Source organism: Gossypium hirsutum, chromosome D01 (genome assembly GCF_007990345.1).
Source record: "Gossypium hirsutum isolate 1008001.06 chromosome D01, Gossypium_hirsutum_v2.1, whole genome shotgun sequence".
NCBI lineage: Eukaryota > Viridiplantae > Streptophyta > Magnoliopsida > Malvales > Malvaceae > Gossypium > Gossypium hirsutum.
In genome coordinates this window covers 15,748,329-15,771,134 of record NC_053437.1, presented here as the reverse complement: position 1 = coordinate 15,771,134, position 22,806 = coordinate 15,748,329, and the positions used below count along the sequence as shown (strand labels likewise).

The 22,806-nt window shown below is 36.4% G+C and overlaps 2 protein-coding genes across 5 annotated transcripts; one reads left to right on the top strand and one right to left on the bottom strand.

Annotated features, from left to right (window-relative positions):
• Window positions 1–463: 463 nt before the first annotated feature.
• LOC107922000 (epidermal growth factor receptor substrate 15) lies at window positions 464–9,816 on the top strand. Of its 3 annotated transcripts, none has more exons than XM_016851810.2 (13): window positions 464–1,109; window positions 1,951–3,055; window positions 4,126–4,344; window positions 4,431–4,651; window positions 4,900–4,974; window positions 5,340–5,411; window positions 5,496–5,594; window positions 6,848–6,919; window positions 6,996–7,110; window positions 7,959–8,027; window positions 8,132–8,432; window positions 8,536–8,614; window positions 9,018–9,816. In XM_016851810.2, exons 1-13 carry the CDS (start codon window positions 975–977, stop codon window positions 9,543–9,545), a joined length of 3,090 nt encoding a protein of 1,029 aa, XP_016707299.1. In that variant the 5' UTR covers window positions 464–974; the 3' UTR covers window positions 9,546–9,816. The 3 variants fall into 3 exon arrangements, with proteins under 3 accessions (XP_016707299.1, XP_016707300.1, XP_016707298.1); XM_016851809.2 differs by having other exon boundaries at window positions 591–1,109; window positions 8,533–8,614; XM_016851811.2 differs by lacking the exon at window positions 8,536–8,614 and having other exon boundaries at window positions 577–1,109.
• Window positions 9,817–10,505: 689 nt separating this feature from the next.
• On the bottom strand, window positions 10,506–13,281 carry LOC107921047 (coiled-coil domain-containing protein 115). Of its 2 annotated transcripts, none has more exons than XM_016850903.2 (6): window positions 13,015–13,281; window positions 12,567–12,690; window positions 11,682–11,819; window positions 11,369–11,418; window positions 10,993–11,080; window positions 10,506–10,914 (listed from the first exon to the last, which is right to left on the bottom strand). In XM_016850903.2, the coding sequence occupies exons 1-6, from the start codon at window positions 13,159–13,161 to the stop codon at window positions 10,814–10,816; spliced, it is 648 nt and encodes a 215-aa protein (XP_016706392.1). In that variant the 5' UTR covers window positions 13,162–13,281; the 3' UTR covers window positions 10,506–10,813. The 2 variants fall into 2 exon arrangements, with proteins under 2 accessions (XP_016706392.1, XP_016706393.1); XM_016850904.2 differs by having other exon boundaries at window positions 10,848–10,914; window positions 10,997–11,080.
• Window positions 13,282–22,806: the final 9,525 nt, after the last annotated feature.

Below are 22,806 nucleotides of genomic sequence, written 5' to 3'. Positions count from 1 at the left end.
GAAGAAGAGAAAATATGAAAACTATTATATTAGATTTTGGATGTTTCTGTTTTTGGGATATTTTCTATTAAATTTAGTTGATAAATTTGTTTTTTTAGCCTTTTAGGTGAAAGTGTCACAAAAAAAAGTAAAATTACAAAAAAAGACCAATTACGCAATGTGAAAATGTTAAAGAGTTAAACTTTTTAGAATCAAGACTAATTTGACACAATGTATAAATGTTAAGTGCTAAATCAATTTTAAAAGGTGCTGCGTCATCTTTTAGTTAGCCATTTAACTGCTGGTGAAAAAAAAAAGAACAAATTGAAAAATTAGGTGACCATTTTATAATTTTTTATAATTGGGTGGTAAAAAAAAACTTAACAATAATTGAATGACTATTAGTGCAGTTTATCAAAAAATAAACGTGGTGTCGTGGAGCAACGTGAAATAAAGACCGCCGCTACCAGCTCCATTGCGATTCCAGATTTCATTTGTTTGCTAATAATGTGCTTAGACTTTGGGCTTTATCAGTGGAGGTAGATGGTAATGGACTCCAAGAAATATTGCAGTTGGGTTGCCATGCGACTAAGCCCATATCATAATTGACTCCGATTGTCTCTCCTATTTCACCCAGTGCTTAGATTGAATCATTTAGGCAGTGGTCGTTTAAATCGCTTTTCTTCTCTCTCCACCTTCGTCTTTATTATTGCTATTCATTCTCCTCTCCTCGATCTCACCACCAAACACCCTAACTCCCATTCTATATCCACTCTCTCTGTTTTATCGCGTGTACTTTCTTTCCTTTTCTTTTATTGTTCAAATTGTATTTCCTATTTCGAGATTCAATTGTTTCGATTCTTTTTGTAACCTGTTGTATTTCCCCTGTACTTGAGTTTGTGATCTGGTTCTGGATTTTATTTTCCTAGCCTGATCTAGGAGAGCTATACAATTAGTTCAGAATTCGCTTCAATTCTTTGTTTGTGGGCGTTTCTATGGCGGGGCAAACTCAGGATCAATTCGAAGTTTACTTCAGGAAAGCAGATTTAGATGGGGATGGCAGAATTAGTGGAGCTGAGGCTGTTTCTTTCTTTCAAGGATCCGGTTTGTCCAAACAAGTCCTCGCTCAGGTCCCTCTATTTCTCCCCTTACATTTCATTTCTTATCAGAATCGGGATCTCTAGGAACTCGCCTTTTCCGAATATAGGTTAGATTGTATTTAGTTGTAACCTGGTGAAACTTCTCAATAAAACCTAAAGACTTGGCTGCTGTTTTTCTTTTCTACAATTATCACTCTCCAGCTTCAGATTTCTCTTAACCAACTTGTGGTTTGCTTATGGGTTTTGTTCCTTGTACGTCAAGAATTTATCAAATACTTGAAAGGTTTCAATTGTCTACTTTTTCGAGGATGTTATTAATAAGCTTTCAGAGTGCTAAAATACTTGTCTTTTTGGTCGAAGTTTCACTTGGAAGTACAATATCATACATCTGCAATAGGAACTTATCTAGCTTTTTTTTTTGTGATTTAAATGTTGAATCTTGCCTTTGTTAGCTGCTGAACCAGTGACTGTTGTTTTGTTCTAGATTTTATTAATGTACTGTCTGTTACTCTGACACATAGGGGAGGCTACAAGTTGATGGGTTGTAGATCACTACATCTATATTTCGATATAGTAAAAAAATCGAAGAATCATTTTAATTCTGATGAAATAACAGATGCAATGCCTTCAGCGTTGCGCTACTTTCTGTAGCATTTGGTGGTCTATGGTGGATTTTCACGCACTGAATGGCATGGTTTAGGGATTGGAATTTTTTATTTCTGGATTTGAATTGGATTAGTACACGTGTAACTTGTTGTACATATCTTATAGCGATTCTTGCGACCTATACCCTCTGTTTTTGTATAAACCTATTTGGCCAAGGAAGTTGATATTATGGGTCCATTCATATCAATTTATCCTATGACTGCAGATATGGGCATATGCTGACCAAAGTCATAGTGGTTTCCTGAGCAAGCAAGAGTTTTTTAATGCTCTCAAGCTTGTGACCGTAGCACAAAGGCGTGAATTAACACCAGACATTGTCAAGGCAGCATTATATGGCCCTGCTGCAGCAAAAATTCCAGCTCCGCAAATTAATTTTCCTGCCACATCTGCTCCACAGATGGGTGCAGCTGTGCCACCATCCTCTCCAAGTGTTGGGTTCAGAGGACCAGGAGTTCCAAATGCTGGTATGAGCCAGCAGCATTTTCCATCTCAACAGAACCTGTCAATGAGACCCCAACAAACCATGCCTGCTGCTACTGCCCTGCACCCTTCTCAAGGTATTGCAGCTCCAGAGTCTTCTAGGGGAGGTAATATAGTTGGTCAACCTCAAGCTAGGCCTGCTGGTTCTACTCCACTTTCACATCAATCAATGCCCACCGGTGCTACAGGTCCCAGTTTAACAAATCAAAATATGTCTAGCAATTGGCTTTCTGGAAGGCCTGGTGGAGCTTCAACTGGGCCACGAGGGGTCGCTCCATCAACAGCACCAAGGCCACAAGCTGCAGTTTCAATGTCCTCCCAGCCTACTGCTAATGATTCTAAAGCATTGGTTGTTTCTGGAAATGGGCTTGCTTCTGGCTTGGCATTTGGAAGTGATGCATTTTCTGCAACCTCGTTTACACCAAAACAAGAATTATCTACACAAACCTTTTCTCCCCACAGTGCACCCGCCTCACCAGGGATTACACCAGTTTCAAGTGGGGCCCAACCCTTAGTTAAGTCCAACTCTCTTGATTCATTGCAAAGTACGTTCTCTATGCATTCTGCTGGTAGTCAAAGTCAAAGGCTATACTCGTCTCCAATCCAAGGCCAACCAGTTTCTTCCCCAAGCTCCTCTTTTACACCATCAGGAATCTCTGCTGGAGCTGTGAATGCTGCCCCAAATAGTTCCCAGCCTCCGTGGCCAAAAATGAAACAATCTGATGTTCAGAAATATACGAAAGTGTTCATGGAAGTGGACACTGACAGAGATGGGAAAATAACTGGTGAGCAGGCAAGGAATCTATTTTTGAGTTGGAGGCTACCTAGAGGTATGATAATTTCTTATTCTGTTATTATCCAAATAAGTTTCTGAGATATGAATCTATGCATGACATAGATGGTTTATCTATTTAGTTTAACATGTATGGTGATTTCTTATGAATAAAAAAATAGTGTTAGGAATTTCACCATTGTTGAGATGCTGAGAACATATAATTCGTTATTGTGCTCATGGTCTGATGTCTTTTATGTTTTCTTTTTTCAAAATTTTATTTGTGAATATTATCATATCAAAAAAAGGTTTGTTTTTGAATATTCTGGTTTAAGATTTTATTCTTGTAGGGTCTAGGTAGTGAAAATATTTTTTGCTGCTAAGGTGGTAAACTGATGATGCCTATGTATTTTTAGATGGTCTCATTCCATGAATCCTTCTTTCTACTAAAACATTTTGCAGTGTTGTCAAGGCATGCACCTAGGTGCGCCTGTGCATTAGCATTATACAAAAAAAAAAAAATGCCTCAGACCCTTCTAGGTGAGACCCATTTGATCAAGCACACACTTGGTGCTCCTAAACACTTTTTTGTAAGAAAATAAGCAAAAAGAAAGCCCACCTGATTGAATTTCTCTTTAATTATTTTCACTGTTTTCATTTGATATACCTTTAGTAGTAAGAAATGGATACTTTTGAACTCTATACTTCTCAATATTTCAGTATTCAACGACAAACATTGACCATAAGGAAATCATGCATATTGACTGATAAAAAAAGTTGCATGTTTTGTAGGTAAACTAGACCACACTTTAGAGGTTACTATATATATTAAGCTGTATATGTTATATATACATATGTAGACTTTCAAGAACGAATGCATATGCATATTGTGCTTTACTTCACTCAGGCTAATGCTTTTTTGCATCTTCTGCCTGAGGCAATATAAGGGTTCTAGCACCTAGAATGCACCTTTCACCCTTGAAAACACTGATTTTTTGGCATACTTACTGAAGAAGTCCTATTAGTGCAGTGTTTCTTTGAAATATTTCCATGGTTGGTCCTGTTGGAGCAGAGGCCTTTGTTACTTGGGGTAAACATATTTAACATTGTCTCTTTTGTCTTTCACAGAGGTTTTGAAGCAGGTTTGGGACTTATCTGATCAGGATAGTGATAGTATGCTATCTTTGAGAGAGTTTTGCTTTGCTCTCTATTTGATGGAACGGTATAGGGAAGGCCGTCCTCTTCCACCTGCACTCCCTAGAAATGTTTTGTTTGATGAGACACTCTTGTCCATGACAGGCCAACCCAATGTTTCATATGGAAATGCAGCTCGGGGTCCCAATCCTGGTATTAGTTAGGATCCCTTCTAATTTATTTTCCTTCTCATTGTTGCCATCCAAGATTTCTCTTAATAAAACAATTATTGCTGTTAGGTTTTGGACATCAGTCGGGGATGGCTGCCCAGACGGTGACTCCGTCAGCTGGTGTAAAACCTCCAGTTCGCCCCAATGCTTCTGCTGATACTACTACAATGTCCAACCAACAAAAACCAAGAGAACCAGTGTTGGATGATTCCTTTGGAACCCAACCCAATAACAATGGACAAAATTTAGAGAATGGGGCAGCCGAAGATGTAATGGCTGATGGAAAAAAGGCATGGCATCTTCTAGATAAAGCTCAAATACTTTCTCTCTCTCTCTCTCTCTGGTACATACACACACATGTGGGTGCGTACCCACTTCACTTTTTCCTTCTCTATTCTTCCTCAGGTTTGGTGAGAGTTTGGGGACTGCTTTTTTATCACTTCTGTAAAGCATTTTTTTTTAACTAAGCTAGAGTTTCAGTGGTTTTATATTCCTTCCTGAATAACAATAAGGAGCTTGTTTCTTTGAAATTTAGCAGGTTGATGGAACTGAAAAGGTGATTTTGGATTCCAGAGAGAAGCTTGAGTTCTACCGTGAGAAAATGCAGGAACTTGTGAGCATTTTCTGTTTCACGTTTTTTTCTTATTTTCTGGAAATACAATGTGCTTGGAAAAAAAATCTCATTTTGATTAGAACTGTACTAAAGGATCTTATTCAATGATCAGGAACTAGAATGACTGACTATTAACAGTGCATGCATGATATGCTTGTTAGGTTGCTTCAGCATACTGAAACAATTCCCCCCCCCTTTTTAACATTGCATTAATAATTCAACATTGTTCTCATTAAATGCAATGCCTGAATGCGGGTTAATTATTTTCCTAATTTAAGTAAGTGGTGAGTCGAATTGTATGGCATGCCTGGGGAAATTTGGAACTTCAAAATTCAACCATCATTATACGACTTTCTTATTTTCAGGTCCTGTATAAAAGCAGATGTGATAATAGACTAAATGAAATCACAGAAAGGGCAATTGCAGATAAGCGTGAGGTACTGCCAAAAATCTGTAAAAGTGTTTGTCTCATTTATTTGGACATAATGTCATTGATTTCTGACTGACTATTTGTACTGTAGGCTGAAATGTTGGCTAAGAAATATGAAGAGAAATACAAGCAAGTTGCAGAAATAGCTTCCAAATTAACAGTTGAAGAGGCAAAATTTCGTGAGATTCAGGTAACCTTACTCTTCCCTTTATGCGTGAATGACCTTGAGTTGGTTTGGGCCAATGTTGTTAAGGGTGCTAGGTGCACTTGAAGCGCTAGGATCTCTATATAGCCTGAGATGCAAGGTGCAAAAAAAGTGCTCACCTGAGTAAACCAAGGTGCTAGCATATAAATATATATATGTAAAATGTGTATAAAAACATATGTAACTAATACATATAATTAATAAGCATTTATTAATTAATTAGTAAAAGAAAGATGAATATTAATATAATTCAATTTATAAATTCAAAACATTGGTTAATAGTTTAAGTTTAATAATTTACTGTATTGTAAAATACAACACCATAAGAATGAAATTGAATATCATCATCAGAAACTAGCTCTAAATTTCCTTCATCTTCATCTTCTATTCAAAATTTTTAACTTTTAAGAAATTTTTTTAAACCGGACTGGTGGTTGAACCGGTCAGACCACCGGTTCTTTGGTCCAACCAGTTTGATTAAAAAATTATTAAAATTCATAAAATAATAAAAAATAAAAAATCTGGTTCAACCGCCTAGTTGAACCGGTTTTTTGCCCGGTTCAACCAGTCCGTAACAGTTCTGGGGTCAACCGGTTCAAAACCCCTCTCCGGACTGGTACCCCGGCCAGTTCCCGGTTTGGTTCAAACAACATTGCTTTTAAGAGTTAACTAGGTTTTTATATAATAGAATTAAGAGTTAACTAGGTTTTTATATAATGGAATTAAGTCGTCTCACCTTGAAGTGCCTGAGGCGGTAATGGCCATTTGAGCCGCGCCTTAGTGTCTAGGCACTCGCCTTGACATTGCTTTGGGCTATTTGAGGTTTATGACCCATGTAAACTGTTCTATTGGGTTAACATCACTTTGTTTTACATGGAGGGGTTGTCACATAAATTTTCCTGATTGAAATATCTAGATGTTGACTTTTTCATCTTAATGCTTGAGTGTTTGTCGAGGCATCAACCTTTTTCCAGGATGAGAAGAGATGACTTGTTAACCTTTAAGCTTTATATAACTTGTCCGAGTCTTTGTTCTCTTGTTTTCTTTTTCCTTTATTTTCATCCGAAAATTATATCTCTGTTTCAGTCTTTTATTTCCTTCCATTGTTTCCTTAAGTTGACATATGGCTACAACCTTTTGCCTACTAGCTGTTGTTACCATGTAGTATGTTGATCTTAAAATCCCTTACAGACCCCTTTTCTTTATTTCACCAACTTTTGTAATTGTCTTGTTTTTAGGAGAGGAAGACCGAGTTGCATCATGCTATTGTTAACATGGAACAGGGGGGCAGTGCAGATGGTATTCTTCAGGTAAATTTAAACTGATCAAGTAAGTCATGGAGATTGAGTAAAATTTTCTGACACTGAGGCATTGTGGCATATCTAGGTCCGTGCTGACCGCATACAGTCAGATCTTGAGGAGCTAATGAAGGCCCTGACTGAACGATGCAAGAAACATGGATATGATGTTAAGTCAGCTGCAGTAATTGAGCTTCCCACGGGTACCTTTTAGCTTTTATTAGAAAGAAAATTCTTCCTCACAACTTCCATTTTACTCTTTGATCTTGAAAGCCCTATTTGAGTTCAATTCTTCCTTTCAAAAGTTATATAGCTTGGTAGAATCTGTGGATGTACTATTTTATTTGAGCATGTTTTTATGATTGTATTTGTCGATCTATCTACTGTAATTTTCATGGTTATGTCAAGATATATCATTTCATATTCCCTTAATTTCTATGTTTGTCTTTGGTCTCTGCTGACTGTACATGGTGACTCCCCCCATGATCCTTACCCACAATTTTTGCTTTTCCATTTTAAGCTGTTTGAGTCGTAATTAAAATGTTTCTATTGGAAAAGGTCAAATTATTTCACTCTTAAACTTTTCCAAACCTACCTTCCTCATAAAGATTTGACAGCAATAGGATCTATTAAACAAACAATTTAACACTGCTTTCCATTTCTTCTTTTGCTTTTGACTTCTTAAAACACATGTTTAGTTGAAAAGTGGCAATAAAAACAGGCAGCAAATGGATGGGTTACCTCATTTATACCTTTTCAAAACTTCAGAGCTAAAGTTCTATACTTTGGCTGCTTGCAGTCATTTAGGATGCTAATGTCTGTTTAGATTCTCTTTTGGCATGGAACTGTAAATTTTTTGTTTTCATTTTTTTTTATGATCTTTAAGGTCCTCTTAGTCACTTTAATAGAAAGAAAGAGACTTCTGATGTATGTTAATTCTTATACCTATTATCTTTGTTTTGTATTTGGAATGACCCTTAGTTTTTCTTGAAGTAAATACAATTCCATTTACTAATTGTTTTGTCCTTTTCATATGCAATGCCTATTTAAGGTTGGCAACCAGGAGTTTCAGAGGGAGCAGCACTCTGGGACGAAGAGTGGGATAAGTTTGAAGATGAAGGTCTTTCCTTCCTTTACTGTTTGAGAACTGCAAATAAAGTTTTGTGAAACTTGGTGGGGTTCTGTAACAATTTTATTCATCTGACTTTTCATTTCAAACTTCAGGATTTGGCAATGAGCTCACTATTGATGTGAAAAAAGGGGCCGTCTCTCAGAGAGGAAAAGCTTCTCCAGATGGTAGCTTGACCCCTGATTCCACTTCCTATGCTGATGAAAAAACTGCGAATCTCTTCAGTGCTAGTGATCGTGCCATCGAGAGCGAGTCTGCATATACACACAGTGAAGATGAATCTGCCAGAAGTCCTCGTGGTAGTCCTACTGATAGAAACTCTCTAGAAAGCCCATCTAAACCATTTTCTGATGACCCTTTTGGAAAGAGCACTGAAGCAGAGGCAGAAAGACACCAGTATGGATGAATAAACTTTTTTAAGTTTTTTCTGTCAACTATTGAGTTTGACATTTTTTTCTCATTTTTTCCTTTTAAATTCCTTTCTATTTCTGGACAGAAGTTTTGATGAATCAGGATGGGGGACCTTTGATAATGATGATATGGACTCTGTGTGGGGTTTTAATTCTCTTAATACCAAGGTGACCCCGAACGTCTTGAAGCACATTTTTGTTTTTAGGTTACAAAGATGGTAGCTTCATCATTTGTGTAGAATTCTGACTTAAATGGTATTTACCCTTCCTGTATGGTGGTGATAGGGTAAAAGTAATTTGGGATACTTTGTTGGTTAGTCTAAACTTAATAGATGTCTTAACTCTTCATATTTTGTGAAGTTTTTTGTCAAGTTGCATGTAGGTCGCATTGTGGAAACCTTATGTTCAGAGCTTTTAGTCACAAGGCATAAATCTGGCTGCTTTACCTAGCTTACCCTCAATAAACTCGGATTCTTGTGTGTTCAAAATATTTTAATGTGCTTGTTATGATCCTTTCTTGGTCTGATGTATTGAAATATATTTAGTCTTGATCTTTAATGTCACATGGCAGGACTCGGACAAGGCCAGAGACTTTTTTGGATCAAGTGATTTTGATGTACACACAAGAACAGAATCCCCAAATGCAGAAAGCTTTTATGATAAGAAGAGTCCATTTACATTTGAAGACTCGGTTCCCAGTACTCCACTCTCCAAGTTTGGGAACTCGCCATCAAGGTTCAGTGAGGCATCAAGGGATCAGTTTGACAGTTTCTCAAGGTTTGATTCCTTCAGCATGCATGATGGTGGATTTTCACAGCAACCGGATAGGCTTACAAGATTTGACTCCATAAACAGTAGCAAGGATTTTGGCAGCGGGTTTTCAAGGTTTGACTCCGTAAACAATAGCGAAGACTTTGGCAGCAGATTTTCCCCACAACCTGAGACACTCACGAGGTTCGACTCCATAAGTAGCAGCAAAGACTTTGGCCATGGGTTCTCTTTTGACGACTCAGATCCATTTGGCTCCAGCGGTCCATTTAAAGTCTCATCAGATCAGCAGAGTCCGAAGAAAAGTTCTGATAATTGGCGTGCTTTCTAATTGGTAATCCAAAAGTTAAAATGATAAGAAAAAAGATAAGTAATTTTCCCTCGGGCTCTTATACACCTTTTCCTGTTTTTGTTGAGGTTTTGTTGGGTTGCCTACCTTTTTACTATGTGCTGTTGTGTTTAATATTCTGCAGCATGGAATTGGATTGTTGTAAAGTTGTGCTGTATTTTTTGTTATATGGCGACATTTTTTTGAGGGGTGTTGGCATGCCAGAATAGTGATTGGAAAATAATAAAACACACACAAAAAAGTCTCCTTTTAAGTTGCTGATCATCATGGTAGGTTTGCTTTTGTAATCTGCATGGTGATAATTTTATGTTCTGTTAGAAAATAATTTGATATGCTGCTGCTGCTGCTGCTGCTGCTGCCGGAAACTAACCTATATATTGTTTAGAGTTTGAATGGAATAAAGCAGGCAGCGAATCTGTTGTGGAACTGGAGCTTGTTCGGTGTTTCAATCATAGCGATAGCAGAAGTGGTTGACTTGATGGGAATCCTTTTTACTCTTAACCAGACTCCTCATTAATTTTACTGAGTCTGAAGCTGCAGGGTGAAAACTTATTTATTGGTCATGCCCACAATTGCAGTCCCAATAGTGCATTTTATGATGTGGTTTTTTTATTATAAAAATATATATATATTTCTTATTGCCATAGCACTCGAACTTGGGATAATACATGATTAACCACGATTAAATTCACATCTTGTTGTCACACCAGAATAAGACTCAATAAGATATGATACTAGCATGCAATGCTGTATATTTGCATTTTTAAAAATTAATTAATGTATAAACATTAAAATATCATCTCAAAATAAATAAATTATTTGTGCTAAAAATGTGGTATATAATAGATTCGGATATTTGTGAATTTGAATAACAAATATCAAAATTAGAATCCATTATTTGAATTTGAAAACAAAAAAATAAATGACGTGTAAACCACATACTTCGAAAAACAGAAAAACAGATTATGTTTACTAAACCCACTTACAATGAATAGGGAACAGGCAAAACCCCTTCTGTTTTAGTTCATACATTAACGATCTCCAAAATCTAAGATAAGTGTAACAAGCATAGAATTAAATCCTGTTATCAGCACATTCACCCTCCCAGAACTATACATGCGACTCTTCTTTTTTCTTGAAATATTGGCACGAATGACTGAGTTGTTAAGTTTAGAAGAGTAAAAGAAATGTGGAGGGATAACATAAAGGGGAATAATAAATATTGTGCAGAGTTACCAGAATGAAAACAACTATTTTTCATCCTTTCTGCCTGCCAATTTCATGTTGACTTGATCAAAAGTGCAGACCATTTCCGAGCGCATGTTCGCTATCTCTACAAGTGTCTCTAGTGCTGCAATAATACAATTTGTAAGCTAAGTCTCATCTTGTACTGAAATATGATCAAGAGCATTGACCTAAAAGTTCACACCTGCCTCAAAGGATAGCTGGGCGGCTCGAAGCTTTGGAGAAACAAGAGTTCCAAACATTGACAGTGATTTAGATCTCTCCTTTTGAACCTAAACCGGAGACACAAAGTTTTCCAAAATGAGTCCATGTGATTGTTTCTCTATTCGAATTTACTAAAACAATCAAATTTAACAGGAAAATCTATCATGTAAGCTTCCTTAACAAATATATCATAGAAAAAGGTTTTTCTAGTTGGCCCTGGAAACTACTAAAACAGATACATCACAGCTACTTTCAAATAAATAAAATAAGCATTCTGCGAAACTGAAACTGAAACTGAAACCGAAAGCAAAACAACAACAAAGAAGGAGCAAGAGTGGTAGAAATAGGATACTTACTGGGTCATCAACTTCACGTGAAGCTTTATTCTCAGATGAGGTCTTCTCCTCTTAAAACAGACAGAAGGAAAATGTGAGAAAACATACCAAACCATTAAGAAGCAATTATGGTTTGCAATTGGAATTCTGTAATTCCCATCATTTGGTTTCAATTTAAAGATTACCTAAGAATGAGCCTAACAACAATAGTTCCAAAACACTTTTTTTTTTCTTTTTTGCAAATAGTTTCAGACTTTCAGTTGATTGTATGTCTTCGTGCTATAATTAACATCCAAAGAGAGTGTCTACTTCTATATAGAGGGCCAAAACATACCATAAAGCTCGGTACTGCCCCTGTGTCGCAGCTGTGGATGTAATTTGTCTTGGCTAGATTGTTTCTCCCCCAACAAGGAGTTCTCATTGCTAGAAGATGCCCATTTGCATAATGTAAAGTGTGGTTTGCCCGAGTCAACTATTACAGATCATAAATCAAATAAAATTCCTTATAGCAAAAAGGTAAACGAACAGGTAAAACCCATAACCATATGTTTCAATATGAATGAGAATTCAATAACAAGGGGCTTTAGATCTAGCTGTCTAAAACAGTAAAACCTAATAGAGTAAAATCATTTCATATTCATATACAAGTACCCACATGCAGGTGCCACCAGAACAATCACACCTAATGTTGTCAAGGGCATGAGGAGCACTCTAGGCACTAGAACCTTTACATTGGCTTAGGTTCAAGGCACTAAAAATATATTGGCCTGAGTGAAGTAAAGTGTAATATGTATATGTGTGAGTTTTCTATGTGCCAGTATGTATGTGTGTATTTCTCTGTGCGTGTATAAAGCTTAAGAAATAACAAACTCTAAACTGTGGTCTACAAGCAAACTTTTTATTAGTCAACAAGCATGATTTCTTTATGGTCCATGTCTATAGTTGAATACTCAAGTATTGAGAAATATAGAGTTTAATACTATCACTTTCTTACTTATAAAGGTATACAAAAAAGCGCATCTAGTGGCGCCAGGTCAAATGGGCCTTGTCAAAAATGGCTTGATGTGCAAGGTGCAGGTGCCTTGACAATATTGACTACACCGAGTCCACTACTATAAGATAACCCTCTGCAGTCTAGTTTACAAAGTCTGCTTGAAGCACTATGCCGAACAATTTATACCAGGATCTGATTGCTTTTGTAGATAAAGCTGATAAATACCTTTTCCCTCATCTTGGGTTACAAGCAATGATGTAGCAGCAGGATGAGACGTATGGTCCAACAAGACAGTATTCACCCGTGAAGCACCCATGGAATGTCGAGCACTTGCCAGTTCCAACCATCCCTGATTTTTGGTACTTATTAAGACCAAAACAAGAAAAAAAAAATTGGGGAAAAACAAAAGCAGAAAAAAAGATCGAAGCTGGGTGGCATAAACAGGGAACTACAAGTAGATAAAACAATCAGGATTCAAAGGGTGATGCCTGGATCAATGCATCTTCTTATTTCACTTGGTAATGAACTTAACCCTGATTTACATGTTCATTGTCTAAAGCATTTCTGATAACTGAAGAACTAATTATATCTAATCAAAGTTGAAATTTCATCATTTATCAATCCAATCAAATATATCGGAGAAAGGGCGAAAAAAAGAAAAGATGTTTCTTACCCGGCGAAGTGTCGAAGATAAAGAATGAATGAGGGTCAAATAAGCGTCCATGGAGTCCATAAATTGTAAAACATTTGCATTCTCTTCTACTTCTTTGTCAGTTTTCCCATTTTCCAAGCTTGGGGTTTCATGATCTACTACTTCCATCTTCCGAAACCCAAAAATACCACCTTCTTCTCCTTACAGTCCCAACTCCCAATCCCAGTATGACTGAGATTGAGTTGCACAACTCGCAACTTAAAACATTGAGGGCATTATGGATTACATAAATTATAGGATCCTTTAGGCCTATAGATTAGAAAACTCATAGGTAAAGGCCCACGAACACATGTAGAAACACATTGAGCCAGGCCATCTGGAGTTTAAGCCCAATATCCTTGGGACGATGAACAGTATTGACTGAGTACACACCCAAATAGTCGAATATGAGAGAGTGATTACTATCCCATCATTCAGGATGATGAATTTGATTGTTATGTACTCTTAATTTATTGACTTTTGTTATGGAAAGTGAAGCTGCAGCTTTGATTGCGAGTATTATTTAATTAATGAACGGGGCTCATTATGAGGAACTGACAATCGATTATCTACAGACCAAGTATGTATCTTTTACACGGTTTTGTCTTCCTTTTCTTAGTCATGGACTTGCGCTGAACAATACTGTTGTATTATTATCAGCACCTTGCCAGAATGGTTTCACCATCCTCACCCCCATATAGTCTTAACTTTGTTGGTGATGATTTTGCTTACACACATCACTCCATCAAACATGAATGTATACGTGCTTGACACATGGTATAGCTCTAATTTACCTCGCCAAGGGCAAGTGTTGATTCCCTCCTTTTGCATAGTCTAACTTGATCCATGTCAATCACATCGTCCCCCATCTAAAAGGTTATCATGCTCTCTAAGTGATCATCTACAATAAGGCTAGCATAGACACGTGCCAAGACCTAGTGCCAAGGGATGGTCATCCTCACCTATAAATACCCATCCTTGGCCTTAAGAGTTCTCCTTCTCCTATTTCTTCTTCTTATTCTTCCTCTTCAACTTTCCTCTTCCATGCCATATATTTCTTCCTTTTTTTCCTCCGACGACTTTTAACACCTTACCATAATGTAAATTGTCATCTCCCCCTTCTACCTTTTTTAATCCTCAACAATTGGTGTAGTCAATAGTGATAAAATGACTTGTCTTGTGGAAGCCATCACCGAAAATCCCACTTTAACCACTAGTATTACCACCCAACACGTTGACTAAACAAGCTATCCTCACCTAGCTTGTCCTTACAACCCCTATAGTGACACTTGAAAACTGGTATAATCAACAACATAGGTATAATACCACATTCCTCCCCCCTCCACCAAACATATGCCTAATACCAAATTCTATGAGCAAACAACCCAAAATCCTAACTGTAACCCCAATTCATTCTCCCAACAATTTCTAGAACTAAAAAAACACATAAAGGCCCTAAGAAACCAAATGACAATGAATTATCTACCTAGAACAACAACTTCATCAAATTGAGGTAATAAGAAAGTTAAGAGTAGGACAACCCCCGTTTAGTTTTAAAGGCATAATGGTTATGTTGTTTCTTCCCTTAATGCTCATGTTCACGATGCACACCTAAAGTACTAACCAAGATCGGTCTTTCCTTAGAAGCAAAAACCTAGCATGACGAAATGGAGGTATTGAAGTAAGATATTCAGGCTCTAAAGCTTGATACTGAAGACATGGATTGCATATCATGTTCCAATAACCCCCTCATACTTAAGGTAGTAGTTGTCAATTTGCCACAGAGTTTCGAATTCCCTAAAGAAATCTATGAAGGTGACAAGGACCCAACCACTTAATGCAATACAATGACTATATTAATGTTTCAGGAGCTTTTGATACTCTTAAATGTAGAGTCTTCACCACCACCATAAGAATAAATGATCTGCCATAGTTTAATACGTCAAATTAGACTCTCTAATACACTCTAGGAGCTTATTCTCAAGTAAATTAAGTGTCATTTCTATGCTTTTGTTGAATTTTAGCTTTCACCATTAATAAATGTTTTTGGTTGAGTTTTTCCCCTTTTAAGAACCAAATTGGCAACATGGTGCCATAGGGGACCTAACGAGGTGTTTGAGTTAGTGTAGGAAGATGACAATGGCCCAACCTCAAGGAAAACATCATTCAAAGTAGGTGTCGCAACACTGCTGATATTAATGCTGCAACACCAAACCCTTTCATCTTGAGGATGTAAAAATTCAACGCGAAATCAACATAAAGCCTACTATCGAGAGAGTCGCGCCATCAAAGGTAGGATGTCGCGACACCAAGCCAATGTTGCGATATCGAGCTTCCTGAGTTGTGATATCCCTGGAGGTGTTGAAATGAAGGAATTGGAGCCAACACCAGTGATGCCGCAACACTGAAACCCCCACAACAATGAGTTCACTACTGTCTAAGGTACTACGACATTGAAGCCTAGGTGTCGCGACAACACTGCGTGGCAGAGAGAAAATAGCTACAGGGGTAGTCTTTTGTCCAACATTAACCCAAGCCAAAACATAACTTTTAGAGGCATTTTTGTCTAAAAATTGGAGTTGTATTCAGTTGTTGAAAGGCACTTTTGGCTGATAACTTTAAATGAGCCACCTTTTATTTTATCTTTTAAGCTCAGTAGTTACTCCTTCTTCATTTTTTAGTGTTTTAGTTCATAGCTTTTCTGATTTTAGTTGGTAGTTTAGTTAGTTTTTATTGTAGCTCTAGTATTAATTGCACTTTGGTACTTTAAATTTACTTTGTTTTTTATTTTCATCCAAGTCCTTCAAGATATTTTAGTTTATTTTCTTTCCAAAGTCTAAAAATATGAACTTTATTTGTATTTGTTAGCTCCATTGTTGCTGTCATCATCTTCTTCAAGCATCCATCAAGAAATTTCTAAGCTTTTCTTAACCATACTCTTGTGCTTATTTTTATGTATGATTTGAGTACGTGTTGGATGATTGTATACATGTAAATGATAATTGGTAATTAAATTTATGGTGGTTGGTTGATAGAAGTGTTGTTTGGTTAGTTTTTGGGTACATAAACTAAATCGTAAAAACTAGATTAAATTGAATAGACTTCAAAACTTAGAATTGATGCCTCTAGGTGAACATTTAGATAGGTGAGATCGAGAGGAGATCCTATTGAGCACCAATTTGATTATCTTAAGTTAGTTTAGTGAAGTTGAGAGATAAACCAAACTAAATCGTCTAATTGGGTAAAGTGGGCGAGTGAGAGGTAAAATTGAGCCAATTAGAAGTTTAAGCCTTTTAGATCCTTAACCCAAAGACTAATCGGCAACATGAAAGTCAACCAACCGCTTGTGTGTATTGAATCGTTAATTGCATATTTTTTTTTATTTTTTTACAATTTGGTCATTCTTAGCGTTAGTTAGTCAATTAGTGTAATTTACCCTGGATTATGAATAGTCGTAGTATAATACCTAGTGAGTAGTTAGCTAGACTTTCTATTCGTATGCTTGTTGCTTAGGAATCACTTTGTCCTCGAACTCTCTTGGGTTCGATCCTTGGATTACTCGAGTGTTCCATTGTAACACTATAAATATTACAACTCGACTTGTCACACTTGTAGTACACCATTAGATATTTAGAGACAATTGTGTTGATTCATAGCCCCGGTGTACGTATACTGAGGCATGATTAATAAATATAAAGAATTGGTACTTATCTCTCCTAGAAAGCTTTATTCATGGCTTTAAGCAACTATTTCACCTATTTTTATGTCACTTTTACGCATATAAGGTTATTTTGAAAATACCCACTAGCCTTCTAACTATTAGACAGAAACTTGGGGAGCCACTGTGAGATTACATCAAATGCTTTCACTTCGTGACCATGACCACCAAGGATTTGACATTAGTGGGTCATGGATGACTCTATAGCAAGATTGAATCAAGAGCATTTAAAATACACCTTCACGGAGAATAAGCCTCAACCCCTTACCAACTTGTATGAAAAGCCTACAAATATGTAGAAATAAAGGAAATGAATTTTTTCAACAGTGAATTTGATTTTGGATATAATGCCTCATATTATCAAAGATCATATTGCCCCTCTTACAGACGACTTTTTAACAAGGAACAACACATAACACATATTATCTTATGGGTAAACTTGGGAGGGCAGCACCATTCTCATTCCCCAAATTCACCAAAGAAGGTTTCATCTCTGAATCTTATAAAAAGAGAAGTTGATAGGGTTTACATAATAAATTTACATATTATATTCCCTAAATTCCATCACAAGCATATATATTAAGTCAAGTTCAAGAGTAAACCTCTTTTAATAAGTCCTAATTGATATCGTGGTTGATCCACTTAAAGGTGTCAGTTTTATAGTGATATGGTACATAAGATTAAATATTGCACCTCACTAAAGGACACTATAGAAGAGGAAGTTAGGTTAGGGTAGCTTAAATAGTTTGTACCTTGATATCCTCGCCATAGGCAATATTCTGAGCGAGATTCATACTTGTGTAAGCAAGATAAAGGCAAAAGGAAACAAGTAGTGATAGGGGGTAATATATATGATAGTATAAACTTATGAGGAATGACTATCTCTAACACCAAGATAAAAGTTTATTTAAGGAGTATCATATTAATAAACCCGATAATGAATAAATCTCATTAGATTGACATATGTTAGGTTTGTTTTACCCAAGAAAATGAAAATGTAGCCTTTGGAAAATAAGGAAATGATCCAATGGTAGTTACGATGATCATCAATGGATTTAAGGAAATGATCCAATGGTAGTTACGATGATCAGTAGGCTTTCAGGTAAATGGTCCTTGAAGAGAGTATGTTAAATAAGGTGAACCCGATTTATGGGTTTGTGAATCAACCCATCAAAGTCATAGGATCCATAACTCTCCAATGACCCTAATGTTGGATCTGGTGCCCTAAGTGTAGTATTTTCGTTAATGTGCACTTGTAATTTTTTCGAGCAGATTATTTAATAAATTTATTCATGAATTACATTAATACCATTTGTATATCTTCCTCACGTGGTTTTTGCATATAAAGAAAAATAGTAGCAAATATTGGCTCACTGGTTGTCTAATGTTTAAAATAATACTAAGCGGTATTACGTGGTCAGATTGTAATATGGAAAGAAAGCTTAATTAGTAGATGAACTAAACATACCCTTAGTTTAATAGGAAATGAGAAAACAGATTAAAAGACTAATATGACGTTTATCAAGTCCAATTAGGGAGATGCCTTGTCTTGGGTATCGGAGTGGATGACTCCTAAAAGATAAAGACATAGATGTGACTAACTAGATTGATAGTACATCGGACTAGACCTAAAAAGAATAGATCCTGAATCTATTTATAGATTTATTCACTTGTGACATTCATAGTGTGACGTACCTAAATCCTGAGTGGATAACAGACTATGTATGTGTTTTTTGTATACTTTTATTTAAGTAAAAGTCTGAGTTCAAATAAATAAGGAACTGAAAGCTAGTGTGTTGGGTATACGACTTCTATAGTGTAGCATCCCAAAAGCTCAACCGATCGACTAGCCAAATGAAAATGTTACAATCATACTAATTTCTAGTTTGGGACATTAACATATGAATTAATGATGATTCATAATAACAACTTCATTAAATTGTAGCAATCAACCTATGTTGGAATAATTACCATGTTGTTCATACTCAGTTACAAGAATTCCTAATCCTGAGGCTTAGCCTACAGGTCGCCCCCACTATATGCATGTTACAGTTAAGAAGAAAAGCCTCATATAGGTTTAACAGATTCTGGCTTAGTCCCTCTCCAGTGTCTCGTGTAGCCCATTATACCTAAAAAACATAACAAAAAGCTAGGTAAGTTCTAATGAACTTAGTGAGTTATTAATATAACATACCTGATCATGATATTATCATATGATATGACTTCAATGGCCTAGGCTCATGCTTGACATCACTTGCACGAGGGCAGATCGCACGTATTCATAGTGCACAATTGACATCATTCGCATTGGCACAACTTGTAAATTGGCACATTTTATACATTGACACGATTCTCTATTTTCATCGTCCGTGCGTTAGTATTTCTTGAAGGATGGTTTCGCTTACACATTTGCCTTAATTTTATACAAGACAGCTCGATAGTAATTTTGGTAGTCAATCTTGTATGGAATATTTTGGCAGATAATACTATTGCAGACTAACATTCAGCGGTTGGTCCCTAAAGACTAATGCATGAAATTTCCCACTTGGAGGACCTTTACGTGCGGACTCCCATACGATGAATTATACACGTGGATCCAAACTTGGTAGGTTCATACATGCAGATTCATACTTGCAGGTCCCTATTTAGTAGACATGCTCCTATGAACTCACACCTACGGACTCACATGCTCGGATTCATACATACAAACTTATTCTTGGAGGACTTACATTTGCGGAATCATACCTTGGCAAACTTAAACTTTTGGATTCATACTCATTAGTTAGTCCTTGCGGACTCCTTCTTGAAGAACAATCCTTGTGGACTCTTACTTGAAAGATAGTCCTTGCGAACTCTTTCTTGAAAGATAGTCCATGCGGACTCTTACTTGATAGATAGTCCATGCTGACTCTTACTTGATAGATAATCCATGCAGACTCTTACTTGAATATGCCATGGCCATGAGATTTGCATACATACATGAGGCTTCGAGCTTCAGGCTCCGCAAATTCTCATTCTTGAGAAAAATCCTCGTAGGGTCATCACATACTTGTGCTCATATAACCCTGTACAATCCAACTGAACCTTTGCAAAACCAAATAACCTGTCTATTCATTCTCTGTGTCCTCCAACAAAACCTTTGCATATCATTATTTTTCATCAAAATAACATATATCAAGCATTCAATAATATAACAAAATCAATAGTACTTTACCTAGAAAAAACTTAACAATACAACAAATTTATGCTTACAACAGGGCATAAATTTGCACACCAACTTAACATGTATCAACAACACAGTAGGAATCTCACCAAAACTATAGATATGTAAGGTAACTGTCATATAATTTAGAATTTAGCAAACACCATAGCATTGCACTCATCAAAATAATTCATCAATAATATGACTCAAGCTCACAACCAACATGCACCTTATCTCGTAACATACATCCACGATTGTGGTAACTTTCCCACGACAAGGTAACCCTTCCTCGTAAGCATAGGACACAACCTGAGCATCATAGTATAAAACATGCAAACAAACACTGAAGATTTGAGTCTAGGAACTCACCGGTAAAACACCTCAAGGACACATCACCTACTAGCTTGACTTTCCCCTTATTGTTTGGTCCTTCCCTGTCTTCGCCAACTAAATAGTAACAATCATATAGGACCAACCATGAGACATTTACGAGTAAGACAATCGATTTCTAACAACATGTTGAGTAAATTCTCTTCTTAACATGCTTATTTTTGTTACAATCCACAACCAATATTTAGTTGGATGTCCGCGGTTCATTTCTTTCTTTAAAAATAAAAAAAATACAGAATAGTATAGGAATGTTACCAGTTCACAAATTTCATCTCTGATTAAACTACTTTTCTATATATATTTTCCAGCATGCAGTTCGATCCCTTTATTCCTATGTCTCTCATTCCAAAACATCCAGAGAGAAAATGACAGTGGAGAAGAAGTTGGGAGAAGGAAGAAGAAAAATAATATGTTTACCCTGTTTCTTTCCCCCTTAAATAGTCACTCACTTTTTTACTATTCAACCTTTTTTATGCAAGCACTAACCCAAATTAAGATAAAATATTAGAAACAAGCCATTATTTCCCAACAAGCCTCTCAGAATAATTGACAATCATCATTAATACCCAATTTATCTCTCAAATTTTACAATTCAGTACACATAGGATGTATCTAATTAAAATATATAAAATAATTCAGGGTCTTCGATCCAATATGGCCAAGTTTTTGATCGAATTATCGGGTGTGACAGCTCTCTCACCTTAAAAAGAAATTTCATCCCTGAAATTTCCTTACTTATTGAACAAATGAGGGATTTGATCCATCAAAGAACTTTTTTACTACCATTAGTAACTTGTTCCACCCCATGACATATACATTTTAAAGATCGTGAAATAGTAGACTGGTCATAGTAGAAGATCTAGAATTAAATTCACACTATCTTATCTTTAATCTAGCTAACTTGTTTACTTACCTTCCAGCGGCTAATGTGAGTGCTTGGCACAGTTCTCATATAGGCAATCTTGCGTAATGATGTAGCACGCATGGATAGAACATACACATTGGCGTGAACTACGCTTTGGTGTAGTACATGCATTAACTCCATTCATGCAATGGCATACCCCTTGCATTAGCACAACTCGCGAGGAATTTTACATGCACTTAAGGTTAGCTCACCGGCATATGATTTGCATAAACAACAAGACCGTGAGTATTGAAGTGTACATCGTTTAATAATTTGTGTGAGATATGATAACTATTCTCGCACTCTGACACCTGGCGATAAACTTGTACATAGACACGATGCGGGTATCTCTGTGCGTGGTCTTTGCGTGAGACGTTTCCTTGAATAGTCTTTTGATTAGTCATAAGGCACGTAGTCTCCGCACATAAACAATTTTGAAAATAGTCCTGTCATAAGGACTTAGAATATTTCCTTGGGGGATGTTATAGCATATAATCTTGATGGATAAATCTGTGGCTATCGTGTTGTGGACACATTTTGCGGATACTTGGTCTATGAACCTTATTAGGTGGGTACTTCTCCCTTTTTTGCTGGTCGTCAAAGGGTTTTAAGGTAATTCGTCTAAGACGTTGACACGTGCCATCCGCGGATTGGAGGCCTTTTATACGGTTACTTGAAATTTTAAAACTAAAGCTTCCAAATGACGATTTGTTTTATATATGAATTTAAAGAAGTGAAATCATTGCTTACCCTAGTATCATTTCCCCCATTTTGCCTTTTTCTTTAGCTGGCTGATCAACTGCGCGCTTGCACATTAAAACAAAAAATTTATACAACAAATTTTAAACTCTGCTTTTACTGCAAGCCTACAAGTCAGTTGTAATATTTGTAAGTGTACAATGGAACAATTAGAGTATTCTAAGGATTGAAGCCAAATGAGTCAGCAATTCAATGATTTCTATTCAAAAGTACATGCAAGAAAGGAGTCTAGCTAGCTACTCACTAATTTCTATAGTACGACAAAGTATAAATATATATTCTTAACACTAATTTCTAAATTAGCTATCCTAAAGACTAAATTGTAAAAAATGTAAAATTAAAGGGATTATCTAATAAATAACTAATAGGGGTTGATTGACTTCGATGTGGTTCATCAAATCTCAGGCTCGAGACATAAATCACTTAAATTACTAAGTGACTCCATTTTATCTTTCGATATCAATTTTATTGACTTAGACGAATTAGGTTCGGTTTATCTCTCTATCTCGTCGGTTAATCTGGGACTAACAAACGGGTGCGCGACAAGATTAATTGTTAGTCTCACTATATCTTGATATTCCCTTAGGGGTATCACTACTTAAGTTCTTAGTTTTATTCAAATTAGTTTAATTTGTTACAATTTAGCCCTTTGTCCAAAAATCAGCTTACCCGCATCTCCACTAACCAACCCCTTAGGGTTTAGTTACCCATTACCATATTAAAGCTAACAAACATGAAAGAAACAACTATGGAAGCCATTAACATAAACTTGAACAAAACGGTGAATGCTTTGATTTTAAC